The sequence below is a fragment of the Cavia porcellus genome, unplaced genomic scaffold (assembly GCF_034190915.1).
Source record: "Cavia porcellus strain 051 isolate PalLab524CR breed Dunkin Hartley unplaced genomic scaffold, mCavPor4.1 scaffold_5, whole genome shotgun sequence".
Taxonomy (NCBI): domain Eukaryota; kingdom Metazoa; phylum Chordata; class Mammalia; order Rodentia; family Caviidae; genus Cavia; species Cavia porcellus.
Genome location: NW_026947488.1, coordinates 63,280,866 through 63,305,745, shown reverse-complemented (window position 1 = coordinate 63,305,745; position 24,880 = coordinate 63,280,866). Strand labels below are relative to the sequence as shown.

Here is a 24,880-nt window from a genome sequence, read left to right as displayed (position 1 = left end):
TGGTAGTTTAACGACAGCCACAACAACAACCAGGTATAACTTGTTGGCATAGCAATACGTTCCCTTCTCTCACAAAGTTGAACCCCCGGCCTTTCTTCCGTGTTTTATTTCCTTTAAAGAAAAAAAAAAAAAAAAAAAAAAAAAGGAAAATCAGGCATAGGGAAAGGGAACATACTTCCTTAGACTCAGCCACCACCTTGTGGGCAGAACGAAGAAAACGGGTTTAAATAATCACATACGCTAGGAAGAGTTGCAGCTGGTATAAGATCCCATTGCCAAGAAGCAAGCACACTAGCCGACTGCCAGGTGCTAGGACGCGAAGACGCACAGACCTGGCTAGGCAGTGCTGAGACCGTGGGAGCCAAGGAGCTTGCACCTCTTCTTGCCAAACCCCGGGAGCCGGGTGGAAGCTCGTTCCCAGACCGGCGGCAAGTCTAGAAGCCTCTCGGGACGGAGCGCTCGGCCCCGGAGAAGCGTTAACGCTGAAAGCAGCTCCAGTGAAACGCTTGGCCAAGCCCAAGCCCAAGCCCAAAGCCAATCCGCGCCGCCCGGCCAAGTGCCCGAAGCCCAACCACCCCGCCTGGTGGACGCGGTCCTGGAAGCCGCACCGCCGGGAGCTCCCGCAGTTGGAGGCGTCTCTGACTCCGCCAGGTCGTCGGTCCCGCCGCCCACCCTCCCTCACTCCCCGGCCCAAGTCTGCGCAGGAAGCCACCGAGGAGGTGGTGCCCAGGAGCCGCGCCGCGCGGGGAGAAGGCTACGGGCCGGGTAAGGCTTCCCCGGAGGGCAGCAGCCGCGGCAGGTCACTCACCGAGAGGACGCTCATGCGGATTGGGGTCTCCAACAGACACGCCATCTTGAGCCTTCCCACCCGGCTAGTGCCGGAGCCGGCGCGGGGGCCGGCACTTTCGACAGCTCACTATTGGGCCAACAGTAGGAGGCTCTGCAGAAAGTCAGGCAGTTAAACGAGAACCGACCATGTTCTGGACGCCGCTCAAGTACGAGAAGAAGACGCACAAGGGCGAGCAAAGGGGAACCGTGCCAGGCGCCTCCTTACGAATCGACCTCTCAGAAACGGCAGCTACTGTCAGCCTGGGTCGGAGGTGGGCGCGGGCAGCGGTTTCCGCATGCGCAAAGCTCTGCCGGCCCCACCTGCCGCTCCTGGGAGGCGGAGCCTCGCTCGGTATCTGCGAGCTTGCAGACTGATAAATTGCAGTTCACGCGTTCTTGTGTTCTTATTCTCAAAAGCTAGTATGTGGAGCCACCGACACAGTTTGAAGTTCACTTTCACTTTATTGTCTCATCCTCGGTACACCAAACTGCATTTTATTGGTGGAGAAACTGTGATCTAAAGCCAGGTTTTCTGCCTCCATTAAGAGTGATTGTTTCACTACTCAGCGCAGAAATGTGACCTGCTTTAGTGTTGTGTACTCAGTCCTTTCATTCTGGTTTAGCGTTTAAAGAAAAAAAAAAGTATTTTAGAGCCAGAACGCCCTTGAGTTTCAACCTTCTGTTTCACTTATTAGTGGCAGTATGTTGGACAGGTTATTTGACCTCCTTATGTTTCAATTTTCTCATCTAAAAAATAGCTGTATGAGAATGGGGGAGCCCATAAACCTAAAACACTTAAAATATGCCGGAAGCAGAAAAAATAACACGGCGTGTGTTGGCTCTTTCCCAGCCTCTGAGTCAAATGGGAAAAAATGGGTCAAATATTAAGATAGTTAAGTGAAGCCAAATAAAATTATGCTTCCTCATATACTTTCTGATCAATTCAAATCTTCTTCTCTTGTATGTATGTGTGTATGTACAACGATGCTCTTGACTTTGTTGGACAGATTTTATTTTCCCTTGCTTGCAATCAGCAAGAATTTCACAGCATAGTAGCAATGAATAGTAACATAAACTTGTCTTCCTTGGGTTTCTTATGTCACTAATTCCTTTTGCCCTGCACTAGAACAGTATTCTTCCAATTGCTCTCCTGACACATGTCTCTCCACTTTGTTTCTCACTACTTTTCCATCCTTGTATTGTACTTGGCTTCTAAATTCATGTCCGTATTCATCACCCTTATCTATGGATCTGTTTGCCTTACGAGGCTGTGTTAAGTTTCTGGAAGCGAATTTTATTGCAGAAAATCATGCTGCCATAACACTGTTTTGCAACACTTCAGTAATATCCATGCTACCTACACAGTGTTTGCCAGTCTACACCCAGGTATTCATTGGATATTTTTTAAGCCATTTCAAATCGTTTAAAAATTTTAGCCTCATCCTACTCCATGATCAAATCTGTGTGAAATCAAATTTATTGTGGTCCTTATTTTTGCTTTAGTACATATTAACATTAAAAAGTTAAGTGTTCGTGTATGTAATACTTAAAATCATGTCTTATCCTGCATACCAAACCAGACAGAGCATAGCTCCTACACATAGCATGTGAAGGTATTGAATTTCATTTTACCATTGAGTTCTATGATGCAGTCATAATATGATCAACATTCCATTAAGTTAAGCAATACATCCTCCAGGAAACACCTCCTCCAAGTGTGCATTACATGACTCTCATCTGTGTCTTCATATATTGCTTCTTTCTTGCCCCTTTTTAGCAACTTGAAAAATACATTGTAATTATAGAAGACTTTGATAACTGTTTACTTGTCTCATGGTATACACTTCAGGAACGCACTAAGCATTTTATCTGTATCTCAATAGCCAATATAGTCATTTATTAAATGTTTGTTGTGTAGATTTGTGGATTAGTTTGAGCCTGAAACAAAGATGTGAAGGCAGATAGTTTATTTGAGAAGTGTTTCCAGGGAACAGACTTAATAGGTTAGAGAGAGAAAGAAAGAAAAAAAAGTCGAAATAAGTGTCCATTATTGAGGGCATGGTTTATTGCTTAAGCACCTTTGAGAAATAGAGTACCATCTTGTATTGTTCTTGAGGGAGGGATGTTTGTCCATCACTCCCATCCTTTGGTTGAAGATTTCACAAAGGCTAGCTCTCTGCAGCAGACAGTGCTTCCTTCAGCTTGCATACAAAGGCAGTCTTTAGGTTAGCTCCTGCGGTGGGATACAGGCAGCATAAATGTGAACTCACAGAGAATTGTCATACAGCTGTGACTGAACTTTTGTGGCTGTGGGGAGGAAATGCGACTTGAGGTCTCCAATAACTCTGCTATTCAGGCTTTCCTCTTTTATTCCACAAGGCTGACATGACCATTTTACAAGAAGGAAGCCCTAAATAGCAAACCTCTAAGCTTGGGGATCAGAAATCTTGTTTCTAGTCCAACTTTTGCTGTTACATGACTCTAGGTACACTTTACATTTAAGAATAGAAATTGAGGTATAATAAGTTTTATTTCTGCCTCTGTGTAACAACAACAAAACAGGTAAATTCAGCACTGGACTGAGAACAGAGAAACACCCACGTTGACTTCCTTCCAAACAAAGATTAAACTTGTCTGAGAGCAGAATTAATTCCTGGAAAAAAAGAGACAAAATGTGAATTTAATGAAGAAAATGTAGAAATACAGAACAGGAAGTAGCCAATAAAAATCTGAAAATTATCTATATATGGCTACAAAGAATTGCTCCAAATGAGTAACAAAATCCTTATTTTTAGATGTAGAAATATATATATATATGCAAAAAAATAGGAAAGCTTAGAGTATAGCAGGATAGATATAAAACCAAAACCTGAGTGGTTCCAGAAAGGACTTAGGATAATAGATTTAAGAACAGGTAAACTTCTTTAAATAAATAAAGAGAAAATGGACTAACAGGGGCACAGAAGAGATACGGTACAGTTTAATAGGAACTAACTGCAGGTGTACTAGTGTATAACACTGAACTGCAGTTTCAAAGAAAAATGGAGACACGTTTTCTGCTCTCAGACAGGAATAGAAATGAGACTGAGAAAGAGTCAAGTATTCTTAAAGTTTGTTGGGGATTAAGAAGCTGACTCATTTGAACATAGTTTCTCTCATTCCAATGTCCTATCCAGAGCTCCTGGAAATATCATAAATAGGACTGTTGAGAATTTACCTAAATAATTAAGCAAATAAGACAAGTCTACAAGGGTTTTGCAGCAGGAAATAATGCACCTGAAACCATCAAATGAATAAGGAGTAATATGCATGCATATCGTTGTCTTAGTTACTTTTTTGTTGAGACAAAATATCCAACACCCAATGTTAAAGGAAGAAAAGTTTATTTTGATTCACAGTTTGTAGAGGTTCAATTCCAAAGTTAGCTGGCTCCTTGGCAGGGTGGCATGGAAGAGAGGCATTGCAGAAAAGAAACATGGCGTGGGAATGCATGAAGAAGTTTGCAAAACAACAAAGTAGCAAAGTAGTAGAAGGCTTAGCAGCCTGCTTTTCCCTTTTTATCCCTTCTAAGCTACCTGCACTTTGGGCAGTGCCACTCATATCCAGGGTGAATCCTCTCATTGTCAATGCACAGAACAGCAACCAGGGCACTAATTTAGTAATCACATACTCTTAATCCCAGCATCACATGTCCTAGATTCAGTCACTTCTAAAAAGCCCTACCCATAACTACATGAAGCTTTGGAGGGGGCACAGCTAGACACATAACATTCTGCCCCTGGCCCCAGAAAGACTCATGTGCATCTCTTTTCCCAAAAGGCATTTAGTTCATCTCTAAGACTTGCCAACGTCCTAACAGTTTGCTGAAAAGTTCAAGTCTAGTGTCTCCTTTGAGATTTCAGGCAAACTTTCAGCTGCAAATCCCTGTACAAATGAAAAGAAATGTAAACTCTTCTAACATACAATGGCACAAAATAAATATTACCATTCCAAAAGGTACAAGTGGGAAGCAATGAGCTCAAAACAAATCCAAAATCCAGCAGGGCAAACATTAAATCCTGTAGGTCTATGTCCATTATCTGAGGCAATCGGTGGCAAGATGTAAACGCCAAATGGCTTGCATAAATTTGCCCCTATAGCATGGCTGATGGTTGTAGCTCTCATGGATTTTCTCTTAGGCTGGCTTTGCTCACTCATTACAGCTTTCCTCAGGTGATCTGCATTTCTGGCTGCCCCAGTCTTCTGGGGTTTTCACTGCATGTTCAGCTTCACAGAATTTTACCTACCACCCTCTCAGGGTACACTGCATGGCCACTGACACCTGTTTTGAAATCTGAGTGGAAGTCTTTCTAACCCTACAACTCTTGCATGCTGCATGCACCTAAATTCTGCACCATGTGAATGATGGCAGCATTTGTTGCCAACTAGAGAAGTAGTCAGGCTTTCTCCTTTCTTGGCTGTATAAATCAAGTCCCTTAATTGCTGAGCACTATTAACAAAATGTAGAGCAAATTCTCTAGGCTGCTGCCATTCTGGAACATAGTACCCTGGGGCTCTCCTCTCAAACCAAAATCTTTCACTTTTAAAATTTTGAGAATGCAAAACCCTGGGTCTTGCTTGTTCTTGTGATGTCCTCAGGCCATCTTTTCTATTGTCCTGTTCCTTTTCAACAACCAAGTTTTCTACTGCTCTATCTTTACTGTCGACAGCTTTCCTGGAGTATTCTTTCTGGTCAAACTCAACATTTTAAATCATTCTTCTTGGCTCTTTGTTCTTAATTCTCAATGTAATATGGCTAAAAGTCTCCAACAGTAGTCATGCCACCACCTCACATTAGACTGCCTTGAAATGTCTTCCGCAAGATTGATTAATGCACCACACTTCATCTTAGTCTCAGGCAGAGTCTCTGGAAAAGAGCAAAATGCAGACATATTCTATGCTAAACATAGCACCCATGATTGGAGTTCAACAACCAATGCAGTTCTTTGCAGGAGAAACCTCCTGATCCTGGTCTCTACTTTCTAGTCTTCTGAGCTCTGACTAGAATTGCCCGTCAAGTCAAGCTTAAAATATTCCAGGGATATGTCTTTATCCAGCATCTCCAAACCTTTCCAAACCCTTCCCACAAGCCAGTTCCAGAAGCTCCTGAGCCACGGTGTCAGTCACAGTCACAGGAATGACCACCAAAATCTATCTTAGTTACTTATTTTTCTCATTTTTGAGACAAAATACCCAATACTCAAAGTTAAAGGGAAAAGGCTTATTTTCGCTCACAGTTTATAGTGATTTTTAGTCCCAAAGTTGGTTGGCTCCAAGGCAAGGTGGCATAGCATGGGGGCAATGTAGAGGAGAAGCAGTCTACAGTCTGGCAGGGTGGGCGGAAGCCTGCAAAGCAGCACAGTAGTGAATCAGCAGAAACCCAGCAGCATGCCGGTCCCTTTTTCCCTCCCAGGTTACCTGCCCTTTGGGTAGCTCCATCCATGCCCAGGGCGAGCCTTTCCATTATCCACACCCAGAAACATGTCAAAGCAATCAATGCACTAATTTAGTAATCACATACTCTTAATCCCAGCATCACACACCCTAGATCAACCACCTTTGTAAAGCCCCATCTGTGAACTCAAGAAGCTTCTGTGGTGGAGGGGGGACAGGGGATGCATCTAGACACAACCGTAAAACAATCATCCATTAAGCATAAGTAGGGAAAGGTTTTAAAAATTCCTATTAGAAACCACAGTAAAATTTTTGAAAATTCCCATTGGAAACTGAGTTACTGCTAAAGTAAAATTCCAGCTTGCAAATGAACATGGAAAAGATGATGAAATTTATTTATCACTTTACAATCATGAGTTATAATTGTTCCAGGCAAATCATTAATGGATGCTAAAAATAATTGAAAACATGATGAGAAACAGGATATTTATACAATGTTGAAGATGCTTCTTCATGAGATACTAATGATAGGAAATCAATTTATTTTTAAAATTCAGTTTATTGGTATATTTTAGGTATAATAATGATCACATTTATCATAGGGATTGTACCTGTACATAATATATCTTGATTATTTTCCCCCATTCCCCTACCCTCCCTTCAACCCTTCTTCTCTCCTTCTTTATAAAAGCTTAGTTTCCATTTTTTCCTGGGAATCACTTTATTCAAGTCGCTATAAGTATCCCAGTAATGGGATTGGTATCATGATGTGATACACTGAGGAAAAAACATTTCTCCACAAATGCATGTATATAATTATGAGGAAATATCAGATAAACTCTAATTGAAGGACACACTACAAAGTAACACATTTATACCTTTAAAGGTCTCATGAAAAACAAAGAACAACTGAGGAATTTTTCTAGATTGCTCCCCCTTGCCCTGGGCATACTCACTGGTGAGGCTTGCAAGTCGATTACAGTTCAACTCTCTCCCCCGTAGTTTTCCATGAAATTTATTGCTTTCGTTATTATTTTTTCAGCACTTTAGTATATGAACAATCTTTGGAAATAAAGGGCATCATTCTATTTCTAGCATCCTGTTTTTAGTAGTGGTATGTTCTTTGAAATGTGATGGTACACTCTGAAAGCTACCACATGAAAAGACTTACTGTTAAATATTGATCATCACATACGTTTGTGTTACATTAGGGTTAGAGACAAGTTCTGTTTATAAATCACTCCAAAAACAGAAAACTGTTTTATTTTTGGAGAAACTTCAACAGAACAGAAGAGCCTTCTCTCTGAGTCAAGACTCACTGCATGGGAGGAGCAGTTCACACCTGTAGGTAGATACATGGTGACCGCTGGCAACCCAGATGATGTCCTCCGTGGAGAGACATCAAAGTGCAGGGTAGCAGTGGACTGTACTGACTGGTGAGTGGTGCCGATTTGGCTGTCCAGCGGGAGAGGGTGGTTGACTGGGAGCTATCTTAGAGAGGGGCCTACTGAACTCAGAACTCAGAAAAACAGCCAGCTCCATTTAGTGGCTCCAGGCTAGTCTGAGCCTGAAGAAGGTGTGCTGATTGCCGCAGGCTGAACAGATCTGGTGCCAGCCTCATGGCCAGAAACCAGCCTGATTCCAGGGAAATAAAAGTGCAAGCTTGCTGTGATCATCCACTGCCTGCCATGAAGCTACTGCTGGCTTTCTGGGATAAACCAACATGGATCTGGACTCTGTCTCCACACTTTGTCTACTAGTGAAAGCAGAGAGAAACTTGAACTGAACATTTTTCCATTTCTTCCTTTGTTTTCTGTCTTTTCTTTTTTTCTTCATTGTTTGGTCTTGCTTTTAATGAGTGTGAATGTGGTTTCTAGTTTTTTGGTGTGGTTGTTGTGCTCTATTCTTCCTTTTAATCCGACCTTCTGTCTTTCCCTCATTTCTTCTGTACCAGTTTCCTAAAATTTGGAAAATGATTCTCCTTTATCTGCTGGTCTTGCTTCTAATCTCTTCCTCTTCTTCTATTCCTCTACTTTTCCCCTAGCCCCTTTACAATTTTCTGCTCTTAGAGTAAAATTGGCACATTGAGGATTTATTTACTGCATACAATTTCTGGTTTGTTTCAGATCTTGTTGTATAACCATAACTTTAGTTCATATGGTACATATGGCAAATTCATGTAACCAATTTGTATTTTTCTATGCTGTGTGTGATTCTGTTGTTACTGTTCACTTTATTGTGATTGCCAAAGTGACACAATTGTTTTAACCAGTTGTTCTGTCTGGTATATCAGGACAGAGATTGCCTAAGAGTTACAGAAAATACTGTGGGGCAGTACCAAAGAAACGGGCTGGACCAAGTAGTCAGCAACTTATCATACCCAATATTTCAAGGAGGTAGGATCTTGCAACAGACCCAAAAGCCAGATTTGCAACAGACTTGCAACCCAAACACCAGCTAAGCCTGGAAGACATCTTTGGGAAGTAGTCATTTCCTAAGGATTCTAGATACTAACAAGAAAGTTCCTCACCATAGGCAGTTTACAAGCACCAACCCAGGAATTAAACTTTAAAAAAACCAGAAAACTAGAAGACACTTAAACGAGATGCAAGCCCAGACATCCAGCTCACCAAAGGCGAGCCCAGGGAGCAATAAGGTGGGACGATCCCAAAAGCCATCTGGTTGGCCTCTTGAAAGTGGTAACAACAAAGCAAATAAATTAGGCACTAGAAAAAAAATCAAATCAGAAATAACTTCTCAGATAACTACAGAGATGGTGACCACAATGAAAAATCATGCTTAGTGACTAAATAAAATCAACAAACCCTTAGCCACATATGTTTTCACACTGAAAACCAGGCAGCCTTGATTCAGCCTTAAAGAGTATGTTTATGTAAAATTTAGTGAATGCCAATAGCAAGCTGTACTTCATTTTTTCCTAAACTATACATGGATTAAAGGAGGCTAAAATGATATGGTAATTGAATAAAACTTGTGAGATAGGATTGAATCTTTTTTTTTTTTTGTACCAGGGATCGAACTCACTACTTCGTGCTTGTCAGGAAGGCACTTATGCCACTGAGCTAAATCTCCAGTCCAGGATTGAATCTTGGACTAGGAAAACATTTTATTGTCTTTTGTTACAAAGGTTACCAGTGGGAAAGTTGGTAAAATTTAAATAAAGCTCATAGTTGAGGAATCACTCATACACTTGCATTGATAATTATACTGTTTTTAATACACAGTGAAGAATTCAAGTGTAAAAATTGAGTCTTTAATTAAGCAATTATTTTTCCTTTAATAATGAAACAGGAGCTCAGAGACCTGAAGAAGAAACAGTATAGCCAAGGATCCCAGAAACTCATTGATTTGGATGTGTATGTATACAAGTATACTTATCTTTATATGCCTAATATATATCCATATATAATGTATATATATATATATATCTCCAAAGATAATATATATACACACATATACATATATATAATTATGCAACACACATACAGTATTTACTATGTACCATGTACTGATACCAGGAGAAGGAGTACAGTTATGAGCGAGCAGAATGGATATAGTCCCTGTTTTTACAAAACCTTCCAGCAATAAGTGAAAACAGACAAGTGTACAAGAGGTTAGAAGACAAAGTGGTAAATGACATGGTGGGACCTAAGGGAGCACACAGAAAGGAAGTCCTTACGGAAAAGTCCTTATGAAATATAAACAGTGGCAAAGTCCTGAGTGTAACTCCATGAAGAGTTTAGCTTAACTATAGATGTCTGTCCAATCATAGAGTTAATGGTTTGCTAGGTAAGGAGGTGCATACGTATAATTTCAGCACTTGGGAGGCTGTGGCAGGAGGATCACTGTAAGTTTGAGGCCAATAGTGACTATCAAGTGAGTTCAAGGACTGCCCAAACTGCATAGTGAAAACTTGTTTCAAAAAGATGACAAAAAAAAAATCCCACAAACAACAGCAACAAAAAACCCACTATGTCTAGAAATGTGAACACTGGCAAATCTTCCAAAATCATTGCTAGGACAAGAGCTGCCATCCTTGATAGGAGCAAAAAGGCACTCACTGTAGAATCAGCTGTTCTTCAAAAAGTTATGTACTACCCAAGAGGGAGACACCAATTTCCTTCTAATACAAGGGTAAACACGTTAGGTATTTTGTGAGGTGGAAAAGCAAAGGTAACAAAGTAAATCTGATCTTTTTACCATTTACCACATAGAGACAATTTAAAAGTCATAAAAACTATTAGCAAGAGATAAGACTTGTTTATGTTGTTGTTTCGTATATTTTCTAGTGAAATCAGAAAGTCCAATGAAGTATTTCACAAATTAAGCTTCAGAGGTCAGAGACACCACAGGATTTTTCTATTCATCTGTGATGTTTGCCTCACTTTATAATTTCAGGCTTACAGTTTTAGCACGAGACAGACTTTCTCCTTAACTTTCTTATAGAGTGTGCTGTCATCAGGTGGTAAAGTTCTAGAATCATTTAGTTCAACAGCGAGATACTTAGCAGAAGGACGAATGCTCTCTAACATTTACTTACAAATTAACTTTAAAATTCAGCACCCGGATATCTACATAGCTCACTTTTGTTTTGAGATGGGGTCTTATTATGTAATTCAGGCTGGCCTTGAATTCTCAGTGATCTTCCTGTCTCAGCCTCCCAAGTACTGAGATTACAGGTGTGTTCAACCACATCCAGCTGCTCACTTCTTTCTTTGCAGTTTTTTGTTTGATTTGTCACCTCATCAGGAAAACCTGCCTAAACTACTTTACTATTCTTGAGATGTCGTACAACATTCTCTGTCTTTTTAATATATTATAAATCATCCATCTTTTAGTTTTATTCTTTCCTGAGACATTTAGTTTTCATTCAACTCTTATTGTGGTTGAAATTTGCAGTCATTTTTTTCTAGATGGACTCATGGTATTATCTCCTTAGAGATATTTTCATGTCTGGCAACATTTGCTCTTTGCCTTTTATGTGGATGTCTCTTGGCCATACACCATGCAGGAAAACAACCCACATCTAAGTATGTCAAGCAATCGTATTGCAAATTATTGAAAGGACTAATCTTGAAAACAAGGAGTATTTTACATGAGAAGCAGCAAGAAGATCATTATTACTGAAGGATTTGAGGATACTGGAGTATCACTGCAAAGAGCCAGGCTTAGCTACTGCACCGCAATTGACAGAGCCAGAAAAGAAATTAAACAACTTTGTATCTTTCTTCTGCCTTCCAAGTGTCTCCCAATTGTAAAATGTAATCCAGACCTTCACTGGCAAAAGAATCCAATAAACGTAATTTCTTAGCTCCTACTGCAATACAGGTATATATGTAGAATTCAAGATATGTGCATTTTGGAGTAAGTTGCAGAAATGATATTTTCATAACTGAATATTTTAGTGTTTCCTAAATCAAGGAGTTTATTCCTACAACTCCACTAAAGTTGTAAAAGTGGGAAATTAATGCCGATACAGTATTATTTGATAGACTTTATTTAGATTTCATCAATTATATGGTATCACATTCAATTAACATTAATCTTCAGTCTCCTGAATTTTTAACTTTCTCAGTTTGTCCTTCTATTCATAACTCTCATGTAAATTTTTAAAAGATGTGTTACTTATTTTGCAAAATGTCTCTTGCTTTTAATTTGCTGTTTTTTCAAGGTTACTTTCAGATGTCAAAAGACAAAATTATAACTAATTTAAAGATCTTTGTTGGCATATATTGTGATTCTAAAACTTGACAACAAATTGTTCTATGAAGTAAAGTGGATAACTCAGAGAGCCGAGAGAGGAAGTGTGTGCATCATAGATGGAAAAGGGCCAAGGACAGCACAAACACGGAATGCAAAGTAGAACGATGATTTCAAAGTCATTGTCCTCTTTAAGGTTGAAACATGGTACTTTATTAAGTCTTAGTAAAAGCAAAACTATTTCGGAGGGAGGTTTAACTGTTATGTCTCATTCTCTTTATTTCTTGGGTCAGTTAAACAATGTAATTTTGGCTTGGTGACACACAACTCTGAAGGATTCTGTTTTGGTTTGGTTTGTGGGGCCTATTGCAGGTGCTCAATTCAAACCAATGATCTCCATGAATTTCCCTTAGGACAGGCTATGTTATTTTGACAGGAATATCACAAGGAAACAACTATGTATCATACATGCAGATTTCTGAATTTCTAATGAAGTCAACTTTGATAACTGTTATTGTGGTGCTATATATATATATATATATGCACACACACATACATACATATAATACAGAACTGATTTTATTTATTTTTATTAGTTCATGTTTGCATTACCCAATAGTTGCATTCATCATGGTAATTGTTATACATACATATCACATCTTTTGGGAGAGAATTACTGGGGATCGAACTCACGTCCTTGCGCAAGCCAGGCATTTGTGCCACTGAGCTAAATCCCCGTTCCTTTCCTTACTCCTCCTCCCAACATCTAGTTACCTTCTTGTTTGTTAAACATTTATTTACCTATTTTCTATTATCTGTTTTTTACTTTATTCTTCATATATATTTTGACTTATATATCAGTAACTATGTGGCATTTAACCTTCTTGTCTGATTTATTTCATATTACATTACAGTCTCAAAATATGTCCAGTGACTCAAATTGATGATTTCAATGTGCTGATTTCTCTTACAGCAGAGTAGTATTCCATTGTGCATAAATACCACATTTTCTTTATCCATTCATTTGTGATGGATATAGAGGCTGCTTCCAAGATTTAGCTATTACTATTTGTCACTATTTGCTATCTTGGTGATAAGCATTCTTTCTAGGGAAAGACAGAATCTGAGTGTTTTAATTTGCATTTCTCTGAGGGCCAGCTATATTGAACATTTTTAAATGTATTTACTGCCCATTTTTCCTGTTCTGAGAAGTGTCTATTCATTTCAGTTGCCCATTTTTTGATTGCGTTTTTTAGTTTGAAGGGTCTAATTTCTTTGAATCTTTTATGCATATTCTAGATATGAGTCCCCTGTTTGGGGAGTAGCTGACCAACAATTTTATCCATTTTTTAGGTTGTCTACCTCTTGGTTATTTCCTTTGCTGGGCAGAATCTTCTGACTTGTTGATTCTTGATGTTATTGCATATGCATTTGGAGTTCTATTGAGAAAGTCCTTACCTATGCTTATGACTTCAAGGGTTTTACTTGTTTTGTCTTCCAGTAGGGTATTTCTGTTCTCACATTTATATCTTTGATTCATTTTGATTTTAGTTTAGTGCATGGTGGGAGAAGGATTATAGGTTCAATCTTGTGCATGTGAATAGTCAGTTTCCCAGCACCACTTATTAAATAAGCTTTCCTCAGTATATGTTTTTTGGCCCCTTTACCAAAGATCAGATGACTAACATGTTTTCTTTGCATTCTATCATCTGTTACATTGATCTACATGTCTGTTTTTGCACCAGTACCATGCTGTTTTAATCACTGTAGCTTTGTAATATAACTGAAAATCTGGGATTATAATATTTTCAGTTTTGCTTTATTGCCAAGTATTTCTGTTTATTCTGGGTTTCTCTGATTCCGTATGAATTTTAGGATTGTTTTCTGTAGTTTTGTGAGAAACATTGGTATTTTTATTGGAATTGAATTAATCTATATGTCAGTTTTGGAAGTATGGCCATTTTTACAATATTGGTTCTGCATATCCAGGAACATTGTATTTTTTGATGTCTCTTTGATCACCTTCTTCAGCATGTTCAAGCTTTTATTATAGAAGTCTTTCACACCCTTAGTTAATTTCTAAGTATTTAATTTTTCTTGATATTTCTTGATGGGTTCATTATTAGTAATATAAATGGTATTGATTTTGTATCCTACATTGACAAATTTGCTTGTTAATTCTAGGACTCTCTGGCAGTGTTCTTTTGGGTCTTCTACATAAAAGATTGTATCATTTGAAAGTAATGATAATTTGACTTCTTTCTTCCCTATTATCTATTCCTTTTGTTTCTTTCTCTTGTCTGAAGCTCTGGCTAATGTTTTAAGAACTATATTAAACAGTATTGGTGATAGTAAACACCCTTATCTTGTTTCTGATTTTAGAGGGAAGACTTTCAGCTTTCTTGATTTGGTATGATGTTGGCAATTAGTTTGTCATAAAGAACTTTATATAGGATTGAGATAAAGTCTTTCTTTTTTTGTCTTTCTTTTAGACAGGGTCTTGCTATGTAGTTCAGACTCATCTTGAAGTCACCATATAGGGTAGGCTGGCCTCAAACTCACAGTGTTCCTCCTGTATCAGCCTCCCAAGTGCTGAGATTACAGATATGTTCCACCATGCCAAACCCAGGCCCTTCTATAACTATTTTCTTTAGAGTTTTTTTTTTTAAAAATCATGAACAGGTGTTGAATTTTGTCAAAGTTTTTTCTGAATGTAGTAAGATAATCATATGATTTTTATTCTTGCTTCTGTTTATGTGGTATATTACATTTTTTGATCTGCATATGTAGAACCATCTTTGTATACCTGGGGTATACCCTACTGGGAAACAATATAGGATCTTTATGATGAATTTTTGCATTCTATTTGCCAGTATCTTTGAGAGTTTTTGCATCTCTGTTCCCTAAAGAGATTTGACCCCTAGTTTTTCTTTTTTGTTCCTGGTTTTGGAGTCAGAAACTAGCTAGCTTCCAGAAATGAATTTGGAAGTACTCCTTCCATTTCAGTTCCATTAAAGAGTTTAAGGAGACTTGGCATTGTATCTTCCCTGAAGGTCTTGAATTCAGCAGTGAATCTATCAGGTCCTGGATTTTTCTTAGTTGGCAGGTTTTTTATATTACCACCTCAATTGCATTGCCTTTTACTGGATTGTTCACATTTAATTTTGGTTCATAGATGGTAGGAATCTTTCCATTCCTTTAAGGTGTTTCAATTAGTTGCAGTACAATTTTTCATCATAGTTACTAATGATCATGCATTTCGGAATGTCTGTCATGATTTAGCATTTCTTATTTCTAATTGCATTGATGTGGGTCTGTCTTTTTCTTTCTATGATAAAAATGGCTAAGGGTTTGTCAATTTTGATTTTCCTTTCAAATATTCAGCTCTTTGACTCACTGATCTTTATTTTTAAATTAGTTTTAATTTTGTTAATTTCTGTTCTGATATTCATGATTTCCTTCATGATACTAGGTTTGGATATAGAGAGTTTTTGTTTTTGTCGGACCTTGAGGTGCATTATTAATAATTTATTTGGGTTCACTCTGCTTTTATAATGTGGGCATTCACAGTAATAAATTTCTCTCACAGTAATAAATTTTATAATGTGGGCATTTTCATTGTGTCCCACAAATTCAGGCTGTTGTGATGATATTATTGTTTGATTCTAGGAACTGTTCTTTGATTTTTTTTTTTTGCATGTTTGGGGAGCAGGTATTGTGTCATTTCTTGGTATTTGTAAAATTTCCGTGGTTTATTTTGCAATTTATTTTTAGTTTCAATATACTGTGAACTGATAGCATACATTGAATGATTTTTATTCTCTTGTGATCATTTAAGAAAGCTTTATGGGCTAGTATGTGGTCTGTTTTAGAGAAAGTTCAATGAACTTCTGAGAATATATGTTTAAAGAATACTCCATAACTATCTACTAAGTCCATTTGTTTGTGAGTATGATTCAGCTCTGATATGCTTTTGTTAACCTTTTTGTTTAGTTGATCATTTTTTGAAAGTAGGGTATTCAGATCACCTATTATGATAGTTTCAGTGTTAATTTGATCATTCATTTTCAGTACTGTTGGTTTTATGAGGTTGAGTGCACTGGCATTTGGTGCACATTTATTTACAATTATTATTTCTTCCTGTTGAATTTTTCCCTTAACTAATATGCAGTGACATTCCTTGCTTCTTCAGATCAGTTTTAGCTTGAATTTTACTTTATCTTAGAATAGAATTGCTATACTTGCTTGTTGGGGTTCTGGGGTCCTTATATATGGAATACTTTCTATTCTTTGGTTTTTAGTCTATGATTCTCTTGAATGCAACAAACTATAGGGTTTTGTTTTGTGATTCAGTCTGCCAATCTGTGTCTTAAATGGGGATTTGAGACATTTGCATTGAGAATCATTACTAAAAAGTACTGACTGAATTATTCTTGCCATTGTATTCTTTTTCTGTTGCTGACTAATTCCTTTATGTTTTTAATTTTATTTAAAGAAAAAAAAAAACCAAACAGAAAAAGGGTAGAAATAATACAGAATCTCAAAAAAATCAACAGTAAGAAATCACTAGTTGATAAATTACATTTGTTTTCTTAGAAATAATCATTCAAAGCACACAAAGTGGACATTTAAACAGCAAGTTTGAAAACAGTTCTTTTCAATGGTCCAACAAAAACTCAGTAATATGGTTATCAATCCTACACATTTAAACCTACATGCAGTTATATCCTTTAGAGCACTTTTTCTTCTCTTTTTACTGTAATTCCACATTTAGGATTTTATTACTCCTACATTTCTCATTACTTTTTATACTAAACATACAATGTGATATTTATAAATATAATTATTATTTATTTCACTAATGAGGATAGTCTCAAGTTGTCTCCATTTGCCTATGAAGGCCTCAAGATCATTCTTTATATAGCTGACTAATATTCCATTGTATAAAAATACCACATCTTTTTCATCCACTTTGCAGTTGATGGGCATCTTCGTTGTTTCCAAGATGTAGCTATTACAAATTGTGCTAACATAGGTGCACATATATCATTGTGATATGACCTTTTCTGTTTTTCTAGGAAAGTACCCAGGAGGGGAATAGCTGGATTGAATGGAACTTCCGATCCTAGTCTTCTGAGAATTCTCCATAGTGATTTCCATAGTGGCTGCACCAATCTACACTCCCACCAACAGTGGAGCACTGTTCCTTTTTCCCTGCAGCCTCACCAACATTTGTTATCAGTTATTTTCTTGATGGCAGCCATTCTTTCTGGAATGAGAGGAAATCTCAGTGCTGTTTTAATTTGCATTTCTCAAATGACCAGTGATGGTGAACATTTCTTCATGTATTTATTTGCCATTTATATATCTTCTCTGAGAACTGTGTGTTCATCTCAAATGCCTAATTTGGAGAGGGCTTTGAATTTGGGGGGCTTGATGTTTTTCAATTCTTTATTATGTTCTGGATACAAGTTCTTTGTCTGAGGGGTTGTGGGCTAAAATTCTTTCCCATTCTGTGGGTTTTCTTTTCACTCTGTTGGTGATTTCTTTTGAAGTGCAGAAACTTTTCAATAATATGACATCCCAGTTGTTGATTCTTTGAAGTGTTTCCCATGCAGTTTACATTTTGTTCATGAATTCTCTGCCAACCCCTATATCTCCAAGATTTCTACCTACCTTGTCTTCCAGTAGATTTAGTGTTTTTGTTTTAATATTTAAATTTTGATGCATTTAGACTTAAGGTTTGTGCATGTTGATAAGCATGGATGTAGTTTCAGTCTTCAGCATGTGGAGAGCCAATTTTTCCATCACCATTTATTAAAGAGGCTATCCTTCTTCCAGTGAACATGTTTAGCCCCTTTGTCGAGTATAAGGTAGCTGAGTGTCTTTGTAGTTGTATTTTCATCTTCTAATCTGTTCCATTGATAATTAGGTCTATTTCTTTGCCAGTATCATGCTGATTTTATCACTGTGGCTTTGTAGAATAGTTTCAAGTCAGGAACTGAGATGCCTCCTGCCTTACCTTTGGTGCCCAGAATTGCCTTTGCTATTCCAGGTTTCTTCTGTTTCCAAATGAATTTTAGAAGTGTGTTCTCTAGATCTATGAAGTATGTTAATGATATTTTTAATTGGGATTGTGTTAAATCTGTGTAAATTTTGGGAGTATGGCCATTTTCACAATGTTGGTTCTTCCTAGCCAAGATCAAGGAATATCCTTCCATTTTCTAATACCCTCTTCAATCTCCTTTTTTTAGCGCGCATAATTTTTAGCATAGAGATCTTTTACATTCTCAGGTTGATTTCTAAGTATTTCATTTTTTTAGATGCTATTGTGAAGGGTGATATTTCCATAATTTCTCTCTCGGTGAGTTTTTTGTTTGTGTACAAGAATCTTATTTTTGAGCATTGATTTAGTATCTAGCTACACTGATGAATTTGTTTATTACTTCTAGTAGTCTTTTAATGGAGCTTTTTGGGTTTTCTATATAGAGTACCATGTCACACGCAAATAGTGATAATTTAACCTCTTCCTTTTCTATCTTTATTCCCTTTATTTCTCTGTCTTGTCTGATTGCCCTGGCTAGTGTTTCCAGAACTACATTGAATAGGAGTGGTGATAGTGGACATCCTTGTCTTGTTCCTGATTTTAAAGTGAAAGCTTTCAGTTTTTGTCCATTTAGTATAATGTTGCCTGTTGGTTTATCTTAGATGGCCTTTATGAGACTGAGGTAGATACCATGTATTCTGAGTTTCTGAAGAGTTTTTATCATGGACATGTGTTGGACTTTATCCAAAGCTTTTTCTGCATCTATTGAGATGACCATGTAGTTTTTGTTTTTGGCTCTGTTGATGTTGTGTATTACATTTATTGATTTGCATGTGTTAAACCATCCCTGTATTCCTAGAATAAATCCCACTTGGTCATGATGTATATAATCTTCTTGATGATTTAATGCATTCTATTTGCCAGCATTTTATTGAGAACCTTTGCATCAATGTTCATTAGTGAGATTGGCCTATAGCTCTCCTTTTTGGTTGGGTCTTTCTCTGCTTTTGGTATGAGAGTAATACTTGCCTCCAGGAATGACTTAGGAGGGATTGCTTCCTTTTCAATTTCACTGAAGAGTTTAAGGAGTATTGGCATCAAATCTTCTCTAAATTTCTTGTAGAATTCAGCCATAAATGCAGCAGGATCTGGGCCTTTCTTTGTTGGTAAGTTTTTAATTACATTTTCAATTTCAATAGCTGATATTGGTTTATTCAAAATTGCTATCTCTTCTTTGCTGAGCTTTGGTAGTTCATATGTTTCTAGAAATCTGTCTGTGCCTCTCTGCCTCTGTGTTGTCCACTCTATGTGAATAGAAATTTTCAAATAGGTATTCATGATCTTTTGAATTTCCATGGGATCTGTAGTAATTTCCCCCTTTTCAATCATAATTGTGTGAGTTTCAGTTTTTTATTTATAGCTAGAGGTTTGTCAATTTTGTTTATTCTCTCAAAAAACCAGCTTTTGGATTCGTTAATTCTTTGTATTTTTTTTTTTTTTAGTTTCAATTGCATTGAGTTCTGCTCTAATCTTTCCAATTTCCTCTCTTCTATGAGCTTTGGGTTTAACTTGCTCTTCTTTTTTCTAGAAGCTTGAGATGAAGCATTAGGTTGTTCATTTGTGCTCACTCTGTTTTTGATATGACAATTTATTGCTATATATTTCCCTCTTAAGACTGCTTTCATTGCATCCCACAGATTACAGTATGTTTTTTTCCACATTTTTGTTTAATTGTAGGTATTACTTTATTTCTTCTTTAATTTCATCTGTAGCCCACTGGTTGTTCAAAAGAGTGTTATTTAATTTCCATGTGTTTATGGAGGTTTTGCAATTTTTTGCCGTTAATTTCCAATTTCAGTGTGCTATGGTCAGATATTACACATAAGATAATTTCAGTACTTTTGCAGTTAAGAATGTTTTATAGGATATTATATGGTGCGTTTTGGAGAATGTCCCATGTGCAGCTGAGAAGAGTGTGTATTCTGATGTGGTTGGGTGGAACACTCTGTAAACATCTAAGTCCAATTGCTCGCGGGTATGATTCAGTTCTATTATTTCCTTGCTGATTTTTTGGCTAATTGATCTAGCTCTTTGTGACAATGGGCTATTGAGGTCCCCTATTAAAATTGTGTTCTTGTGTATTTGGTTTTTCATGTCTATTAGTATCTGTCTTATATAGTTGAGTGCTCCTATATTTGGGGCATATATATTTATAATTGTTAGTTCTTCCTCTTGAATTTTTCCACTAATTAGTATGTAATGACCTTCTTTATCTCTTTTAATCATTTTAGGTTTGAAGTTCATGTTGTCTGTAAATAGAATAGTTACCCCTGCTTTTTTCTGGGTTCCTGTTGCATGGAATACTGTTTTCTGTCCTTTGACTTTTAATGTATGAGTTTCTTTTTGGGTTAGATGTGTTTCTTGTATAGAGCATATTGTGGGGTCATGTTTCTTGATCCATTCTGTCAACCTATTTCTTTTGAGAGGTGAATTGAGGCCACTTACATTTATGGATATCACTGATATGTACTGGCTCAACTTTGCTACCTTATGTTCCAGTTGTTTGCTTTCGTTTTTCCCAATTGTTTAATTGCTTGTCCTACCTGGTGGTTTCTTTCTGTTGTTGCTCTGGGGATTGTGGTCATTTTTATCTCTATCTAGTATGTCTTTCAATACTCTTTCTACGGTTGGTTTGGTGGACATGAATTTCTTCAGTTGTTCTTTGTCATGGAAATATCTTTGTTTCTCTATTAAATTTGAATGAAAGTTTTTCTGGGTACATCAGTCTGGGTTGAAAGTTGTTTTCTTTCAGGGCTTGCGATACCTCACTCCAAGCTTGTCTTGACTTGAGGGTTTGTGCTGAAGAGTCTGCTGTGGTTCTAATGGGCTTTCCTTGATAGGTGAGTTGTGTCTTTTCTCTAACAGCATTTAGTATTCTGTTTTTATGTTGTATGTCTGAGATCTTAATTATTATATGTCTGGGTGTAGATTTATGTTAGTTGTGACTGTTTGGTGTTCTATGTGCCTCACTTATCTGCATATCAGATTTTTCCCCCACGTTTGGGAAATTCTTTGCTATTACTTTTGTGATATTTTAGTTATGTCATTTTCATTGACTCCTGCACCTTCAGTGATGCCTATTAATCTTATATTGTTACTCTTATCATCATCTTGAAGCTGCTGGATTGTCATTTCATGCTACTTTGTTATTTTTAAAAGTTCGGTCTTTTCATGATCACTAATTACAATCCTGTCTTCAAAGTCTGAAACTCTATCCTCAGTTTCATTTAAATGGTTTTGCCAGCTTTGAGTAGAAATTTTTGTTTCTTGGGTGTCTCCTTGAGTTTGTTTCATGAATCTTCTTGTTTTCTATATTGTTCATTTAAGGTTTCAATCAGTTTCCCATGCTCCTGTACTTTTTTCGCTATTTCTTCTTTAGCTGAGCTCAGCAACTCCTTTACTAAGGTTGTTATTTCTATCTTTATATGGGAGAGTACTTCTAATTTGATTTCCTCTATAGCCTCATGGAGTTGGTTTTTTATTTCACTAGCTATGTTTTCAGAGATTGTTGGTGTGTTACTTTTGAAGTCCTCTATTTCAATGTTTCCTGTACTTGCCCCTGGTGGGCTAGATGTTTGAGACGGCATTTTACTTTTTCATTTTACCATTTTCCCCTTTCGAGTTAATATTTGGTCCTTTAGTCCCACTAGTATTAACTGTTGGTAGTGTATATCTTGGAGTCCTAACATAAGGTTGATGTTTGTCCAATTCCTGGGTCTCACATTGAATAGGTGAGCCAGTCACCTGAGTTCTCACTGCAGGGCCTGTTGGGTGAGTCCTATATTCTTCCTGGGCTGACAAGCCTAATTGTATTGATGTATATCAACTTTCAGTTCCTGGTTATTCCAGGTCACCAAATCTCCCTGTTGAAAGGATTTTGTGCCCTGGATGGGAAGCTGCAGCAGTGGGAAGCTGGAAGGCGGAATGAAAAGGCTCTATCTTTTGGTCATCTTGCCCATCCGTAAGCAATTTACCTGTGGTGCGAAATGAATTCCAATGGGCTACCTGTGCATCAATAATGCCCCTTAGGCTCCACCCCAAACCTAAGCTACATGTATACCCCCACTCCACGTGTCGGGCAGAGAGAATGCCGGACCCTGGAGGTCATGGAGTCTCTCTCCACATTCTTAAAATAAAGGCCACTTTTATTTCATACTTCTTATCTTTTTAGCCACACCAAAAATTCTATCAGAAACTTCCCAGTCTGAGTCCCCTGCTATTCACGGACCATACTGCATATTGGATTAATTCCTCACTTCTCAACATGGGGGAGCTGCTAAACTTGTCGCTCCTGGTTTGTAAACAACACTGGCCTAATTTACCACAGGTGAGCAAACTCCCGAGATTACTCAGCACTGGGCCAGGCCCCACATGGGCTTTCTTCCCATTCCCTGGACTCAGTGGCACTCTCACATCCTCAGGCAGCTCTGAGGTAGAGCCTTTACTGTAAGATCCCATGTCCCTTAGAGCTCTGAGGTAGAGCCTTTACTTTAAGCTCTCAAGTCCCTTAGAGCCCTGAGGCAGAGCTGTTACTGTAATCCAAGGGAAATGCACTAGTGCCTTTTGAGGACGACTGAAAAACATGAGTTTTGGAACCAGTTACTGATTACCATCAGTCTAAGAGGTTAGGTGACGACCTGACCTGCCTTAGGTCATGGTCTGTAGGCTCACCTGACTGTGACTCCATGGGCTGGGCCCCATACTGGATTTTCTTATCTTGGGGACCACTTCCTGTTCCCTCCAAAACCATACTTATTTATAGCTTACCACACTGATGACAAGTTTGCAAAAACTCTCCATCTTTGGGCCTTTGTTTTGAGAATGTGTCCTTCTCTCTCTCTGCCACTCCAGGATCCCTCCTCCTCCCCACACTTAGGAGATAACGTCTTTCTTTACAGCCTTTCCCCTGTATCTCACACACCAAACTCCGCAGCTTTCTCAGCGTCCTCCTTTCCTCCCGCTTCACCCATTTCTCAGTCCCTCCCCATGCCATGCTCCAACCCGCCTTTCCCGCCAGGATGGGGGAGTTGTGCCTGGACAGCATTGGGCTGCACCCTGGCAATGCTCTGTCCCACCCTGTGCACTCCACACATCTCCCAAGCGGTCCCAGCCCCCAGCACCCAAGCGCAAGCGTTGCTCTGAGTGGCAGAGCGGAAAAAGACAACCGGACACTGTGGGAAAAAAAGGGGGCCAATTCTTATTTTAAGAGATCTCTAATTGGTTTACAAAAGGGTTCACACCAGCCTTATTTAATATAGTTCAAATTGGGCCAAATATATTTGAGTGCACTCTGATTTTACAAGATATACCTGTTGTTTGTTCAGTCCGTTTACAGATTGTCTGTCCATGTTTGTCCATTTGCCTGCTCTGTGAACAGCTGTTCCTTTTTGTTTGAGCTCAACATTTTTTCCCTTTTACATTCTCAAACCATTTAATTAAGGTTTATTTGAATTATAGATTTAAAAACATGCTTCCACCTAGTTTGCCAGCTGCTCAAAATGTTGCTAAAACTGGTTAAACCTGGTTAAATAAACTGGGGTGAAAAGACAATAGACAAAACTTTAAGTGATAAACGGGGAAGTGGCCACCTGGTAATTTTACCAGCCTTGTTTATCAGTTAAAGCCTTCAATAATCTCCATAGCCTTATGTGAGATACCTCAACTAAAGTTCATATGACTAAGACAATTCATTATGGCTGATCTGAAGGTATATTCATGCTTTCAAATATAAAATTGGGATTGTTTCTGCTGTCTTTTTTTTGTGTTTCAGCCAAGAGATACAAATCAGACCAACATGAATAAACCAATTAAATAATAATTTTCAAACAAAAATTTATGTAATGTATGATGACAAATGTTTTCTTTCAGATCCAGACATGCGCTTAGAGATGTTTCACAAATTTCTTCCAAGTTCAAATGTTAAAACACTCATGGTTGATAGTCATTTAATGTTTTATGTTAAGCTTACTGCCTATATTGTACTGTACTGTTATCAATCTTCTAGATGTTAAACAACTCAAACTAAGAGATAATTATAAATTCCTTTTGCTGGGATCCACTAAATCTTTTCCAGAAAAAAGGTTATATGATGCATACAAAACAACAAGACCAACACTTGGGCAGAGGCCAGGCTTGAGCCTTTCCCAGCCTGTCCACCTGCCCCAGCTCTGCCCTCTGCCGAGCCATAATTAACTGTACTCAACTGGCATTAAATGATTAATTTAATTAATTAAATCAGCTACACTAAATGTAGCTGATTTCTCTCTGAAATAAAAAGATAAATAAAACAGGCCAACCTCCAAAAAGCAGATGGCATTTGACATTTTAACAGCATAAAGAGATACTTATATATGACAAATAAAGGACATGTCAGTTCCTTAAATTCCCTGGACCTTATCCTCCTTATAGGAAGCCATTACTGAAGTTAAAATCATAAATATCCTGGGGCTGGGGATTTAGCTCAGCAGCATAAGCACCTGCTTTGCAAGCAGGCAGTTGAGAATTCGATCCTCGGTACCAATAAAAAGGAAAAAGACCAAAAAAATCATAAATACCCTGTTGATTGTATTATTTGACTCCTGCATACTTAATTAATTCTACAGATACCTTCCACTGTGGTCAGATCCCAAGACAAAAGGCTAAACTTGGCCCTCAAACCGCACAGGGAGACCTTCTTAATATGGCTTTTCATGTTTTCAACAACAGAGATAAAAAATAACAATCTGATCTTTCAGCAGTGACATTTGGAGCTCTGAGATAGGTAAACCGACACAAGGTGGAGCTGCCTGAGCC

The 24,880-nt window shown here is 37.9% G+C and overlaps 1 protein-coding gene across 4 annotated transcripts in view; it reads right to left on the bottom strand.

Annotated features, from left to right (window-relative positions):
* Positions 1-1,108, bottom strand: part of Armc8 (armadillo repeat containing 8) — a 90,434-nt gene extending 89,326 nt beyond the window's left edge. For 2 of the 4 annotated variants that reach the window (XM_063249055.1, XM_063249059.1), the window contains exon 1: positions 809-1,108. In XM_063249055.1, coding sequence (XP_063105125.1) covers positions 809-853 — 45 coding nt within the window. In that variant the 5' untranslated portion in view covers positions 854-1,108. Of the gene's footprint in view, positions 1-332; positions 699-808 lie in introns of those variants that run through there. The other 2 variants (XM_003476511.5, XM_063249058.1) reach the window with 2 other exon arrangements.
* Between the last annotated feature and the right edge of the window lie 23,772 nt (positions 1,109-24,880).